This window comes from Melospiza melodia, unplaced genomic scaffold (assembly GCF_035770615.1).
Source record: "Melospiza melodia melodia isolate bMelMel2 unplaced genomic scaffold, bMelMel2.pri scaffold_48, whole genome shotgun sequence".
NCBI classification, from domain to species: domain Eukaryota; kingdom Metazoa; phylum Chordata; class Aves; order Passeriformes; family Passerellidae; genus Melospiza; species Melospiza melodia.
This window is the reverse complement of record NW_026948796.1, coordinates 3,091,984-3,096,917: the sequence shown is the minus strand read 5'-3', so window position 1 is coordinate 3,096,917 and position 4,934 is coordinate 3,091,984. Positions and strand designations below refer to the sequence as shown.

Genomic DNA, 4,934 nt, shown 5'->3' with positions numbered 1-4,934 from the left:
CAGGGCTGGGGCCTCATTGCCTCCTTGTCTCTGCTCAGCAGCCTGGCAGGGGCCGCCCCATGCTCCTGCCCTTGCCATTGCACATCCCCACATGCCAGTGCCCATCCCGGCAAGAGCCCTGAGCAAGGAGGGAGGGACAGGATCTGCCTGGCCAGGGGCTGGGGCTCAGGCCTTGGCCCTTTGCATTCCTCAAACACATCCAGCTTTGCTCAGCACCAGAGACACCTTGGCCTTGTTTGTCCCCAGCTGTCATCACTGCCTCCAATGTTCTGCTCTAACTGGAACCTGGGGACACTTTCTGAGTTGAGTTCCTCAGGAGGATCCATAAAAACTTCAAGAAAGTTCAGAGTTTAAATTTAACTTTGAGTTCTTGAGAAGTTTTTTGAACACTCTCTCAAGGACTGAGTCTGATGTAAACAACACCAAAGCCCCGAGAGGGTCATTAAAGTCCTTGTGCTCTGTTTGTGCTGCTGAGTTGGGCTGGGCTCCTGGCCCAGAGGCAGCTCCTTGCAAACCAAGAAGAGCTTCAAAAAGACATTTCTCCTGAGGGGCAGCTCTTCTGCCAGCCCAGCAGGGCTGGGGCACTGCCTGCAGCCACTCCGGGCACAGCACAGAGGCACAGAGAGCTTCAATCAGTCAGGGCTGGGAAGGTGCTGAGAAGTGCCTGGGGCAGAATCACTGCCAGCCCTTGGCACAGGAACCTCTGGCTGCAGGACAAGGCAGCTGCAGCTCCTGGAGCCATCTCCTAAAGCTGGAACATCCCAATGCCTACAGACTCTGTGAGTAAAAGACTGAATATTTCTGGTGCAGGGGAGGTGAAATGCTCATGAAGCTTTCGACATGCTGAGAAATGCTGTTCAGTCATAAAATATTTCCAATAGAAGGATTTCATTAAAAATTAGGACATTTCCAAAGACTTTGTATTCGGTTTCCTAATGTTGGAGAAGGGCAGGGAGTTGGGGGATTAATAATAAAGATTGACTATGAATTATTAATTATGAAATTTTAAAAGTTCCCAAGACATTGGAACTGTTATTTTTGTGTTCTGTAGATTCACAGGAGATCCCTAATGTACTTTCAGCCACTCTGCCCATGGAAAGCACCAGCATCCCCTTTGCTGGAGCCATCAGGCTCAGTCTAAGCTGTCCTTTCTCCCACCTGCAAACAGAAGCTGCCCCCAGCCAGTGCCCTGCAAACAGGCAGGGTTCTGTAGGGCCAAGGAGAGGGCACAGAGATTTGGGGTCTGTGAGTGCTGGCACAGAGAGATCAGGCACTGGGAAACACCTGGAGGAGGAAAATCTCCAGGAAGCAGAGAGAATATCAGGCAATGAGAGAAAACAAAATACAGCAATGCTGTGGCAGGGAGAGTTTAGAGATGTCCACAGGATCCCCTCCAGTGCAGCCCCCTCCCTCTGAACAAGCTCCCTCCCTCCTGTGCCCCAGCCAAGCCTCTGCCCTCAGGGCCAGGGCTCCAAGGCGTGCAGCCCCTCCAGTGCAGGCAGAGCTGCAGCAGAGCCGTGGGGCAGCTCTGCAGCCCTGGGCCCAGTTCCCTCTGCAGAGCACAGGGCTGGGAGCAGCTGCCCAACACTGGGGGCTCTGGAGGGGGCACAGCTGGCTCAGGGTGATGCTGTCCCCAGTGCCCGGCTCTGGGCAATGCTGTCAGTGCAGCCAGGGAAGGAGCTGCATCTCCCTTCATCCAATGCCATCATAAGGACACCTGGAATCTCCCTGAGATTTCAGTCCAAGCTTTGAGCTTCCCTCCAGGATACAAACCTCTCCTGTAGCATCTCTGTGTTATCTAAAAGCCCCATGGTGAGACACAGAATGTCTGTGATAAGAAAATGCTGCTGGGTTGGTGAAATGAGCCCTGTCCTGGGTACAAATGTGGGGCTGAGACCTTGAGAAGGGGATGGACATTTGGTGGACTGTGGGGATCCATCTGCTCTCAGCAATGTCAGGATGGTTTTTAAAGGAAACATGGGAGGGTGATCATCCTCTGTCTAGGAAAGGTGAAAGCCTAGACAATCCTGGGACATGACAGGGTGACAGATGTCCTTCCCTCCCTCTCCACTCACCACTTTGCCTCAGAGAACTCACTGTTCTCCCTGAGCGCAGCAGAAATGCAGAGAGTTTCTGACATCCAAAAATAACCAGCAGGGGAGATGAAGAAAAGCTGTAAATAACACTAGTACATTTAAACAGACTATACCATTCCTGTTCTCTGGCAGTGGGAGGGCAGATGCTGACAGGGCCTTCTGTGTTAACAGAGATTCAAAGAGGAACACGAGGACAGGTCCCTGTCCCTCTCCTGTGTCTGAACAGCAAGGCTGTACTATAAAAACCTCTGTGTGTAGCTGCCCTGAACCTGAAGCCCCAGTCAGGCAGCACCATCCAGGGCTCCACACTTGGAGCTGAAAGAAAATCTTCCGGAAATTGAAAAGGGTGTCAGAGTCTTACAGGAGAAGGGTCTGTGGGAAAAGGCTTTCATTTTGCTGGAAGAGGTTTGTCATTGACTTTTCTCCATGAACAGCTCCCAGCGGCCAGAGACAGCAAATGTCCAACAGCAGCTCCATCAGGCACTTCCTCCTGCTGGCATTGGCAGACACGTGGCAGCTGCAGCTCCTGCACTTCTGCCTCTTGCTGGGTATCTCCCTGGCTGCCCTCCTGGGCAACGGCCTCATCATCAGCACCATAGCCTGCAGCCACCACCTGCACACGCCCATGTGCTTCTTCCTGCTCAACCTGGCCCTCAGCGACCTGGGCATGATCTGCACCACTGTCCCCAAAGCCATGCACAATTCCCTCTGGGACACCAGCACCATCTCGTACTCAGGATGTGCTACACAGCTCTTTATGTTTGTGTTTTTCATGTCATTAGAGGTTTCCCTGCTCACCATCATGTGCTACGACCGCTACGTGTCCATCTGCAAACCACTGCAATACGGGACCCTCCTGGGCAGCAGAGCTTGTGCCCACATGGCAGCAGCTGCCTGGGCCACTGCCTTTCTCTATTCACTGCTACACACAGCCAATACATTTTCCTTACCCCTGTGCCATGGCAATGCCCTGGGCCAGTTCTTCTGTGAAATTCCCCAGATCCTCAAGCTCTCCTGCTCCAAATCCTACCTCAGGGAGCTTGGGCTTCTTGCTGTAAGTGTCTGTGTAGCCTCAAGCTGCTTTGTGTTCATTATTTTCTCCTATGTGCAGATCATCAGGGCTGTGCTGAGGATCCCCTCTGAGCAGGGACGGCACAAAGCCTTTTCCACCTGCCTCCCTCACCTGGTTGTGGTCTCCCTGTTTCTCAGCACTGCCTTTTTTGCCTACCTGAAGCCCCCCTCCATCTCTTCCCCATCCCTGGATTTGGCCCTGTCAGTTCTGTACTCGGTGGTGTCTCCAGCCCTGAACCCCCTCATCTACAGCCTGAGGAACCAGGAGCTCAAGGCTGCAGTGTGGGCAATGATGACTGGCTGCTTTCAGAGACATTAAACTACTGACCTGTTTCTGCCAATCACTTGTAATAAAAGTAATCTTCAGTACTTCTTGTTAGTTTCATTTTGGAGGTTCTTTACCTTTTTTAATTTTAAATATTGTCTACAAAGTTATGTCATTGTTTGTGCCATTTCTGCAGTGTCACAAGGGACCCTTGGTTCCATGGGGCACCAGAGTGTCACAATTTTTCCCTATGTGCTGGTTTTGCATTAATTGATATTTGGTGAGGAGTGAAGAAAACACCCACAGAAATGATTATTCTGAGAAGAGCTGCTGAGAGCTTCCTCTGTGCCTAAAAGCAGCAATCAGTGACTGGTTTTGAAGACTGACACCTTTTTAAACCACTAGAAAGCTGAACACACCTCTATGAACACACATGTCAAAAATAAACAAACCCTGGGAAAAATGCTCCCTTCTTGCCTGGGAACTGGTAACAAGGTCGGCCTGGCTCCCGTCTCAGTGGGCCTGGATGGACACTGCCATGGGGCCGGGCCCCTTCTCAGGGACCCTGCCAAGCCCTGTCCCAGCAGAGCCAGGCACCAGCAGCTGCCAGGCAGGGGCAGGGGAGGCCATCAGCCCGTGGCGAGTTCCAGCTGAGATCTCAGCCATTTCCCCTCAGTGTGGCCACTGCGTGAGATCATGTGGCTGAGGCCAGAGACGGCCTTGTAGCCCACACAGAGAGGGGCCCTGTGCCTGGAATTGAACACAGCAGGGGCCAGAGCCCGGCCATGGGGCTGATCCTGACACAGCCCCCAGGGCAGCCTGAAAAATCCATCACCATGATTGCTTTGGCCGCCACACAGCAGGAATCACATGAGCATCTGCAGGGCCCAGGTGAGATATTAACTCTTTCAGTGCATAGATAAGGCTTACAGACCTTCAGTCCTGCCTCAGGTGAGAGAAAAGGACAGAGTGAAGACACGCAGAGAACAACATGATACGTGAAGGTCAGTTAGATGAAGTCAAATCCCAGATGGGAGGGTTGAGGAGATGCCTCAGTCCTGGGCTGAAATCCTCTTGTAAGGCTATGGAGAAATTATAATTGATACATCAGACTCTTTTTTCCCTGTAACTCATTGAAAGTATACGGGGATTACGTGTTCAAATTGTAGATATGAGCAAAGGCATTTCTGCTAAAGCAAGAAAATGTTAAAGTAGCTGTGATCCCATGAGAAGTTCAAACAGAGAGAGGAGTGATGAAGACCCTTTGGCCCCAGGGAAAGAAGAAGACCTCTGTTCCCAGAGATTAAGTTGATCTCAGAAACAGATAAAGAGAAACTTTGCTCTTGATCAGCTCATACCAAAATTTATATCCCATAAATTGATATAGTCCATAAACACAGCTGTGGGAAGGCTGTGAAGAGATGGGAGGGACATCACAATTGCTGATTCCTGGGCAGCTGCTGTTTGTAGAAATTAAAAGTAACAAGGGAACTGTTTTCTTG

At 51.2% G+C, this 4,934-nt stretch overlaps 1 protein-coding gene across 1 annotated transcript; it reads left to right on the top strand.

The window, feature by feature from the left end:
* Positions 1–688: 688 nt before the first annotated feature.
* LOC134413732 (olfactory receptor 14C36-like) lies at positions 689–3,536 on the top strand (the record flags this gene model as incomplete). Its single annotated transcript, XM_063147764.1, has 2 exons — positions 689–779; positions 2,531–3,536. Coding segments are annotated over 2 exons (1,047 nt in total), but the record flags the coding sequence as incomplete, so codon positions are not given.
* Positions 3,537–4,934: the final 1,398 nt, after the last annotated feature.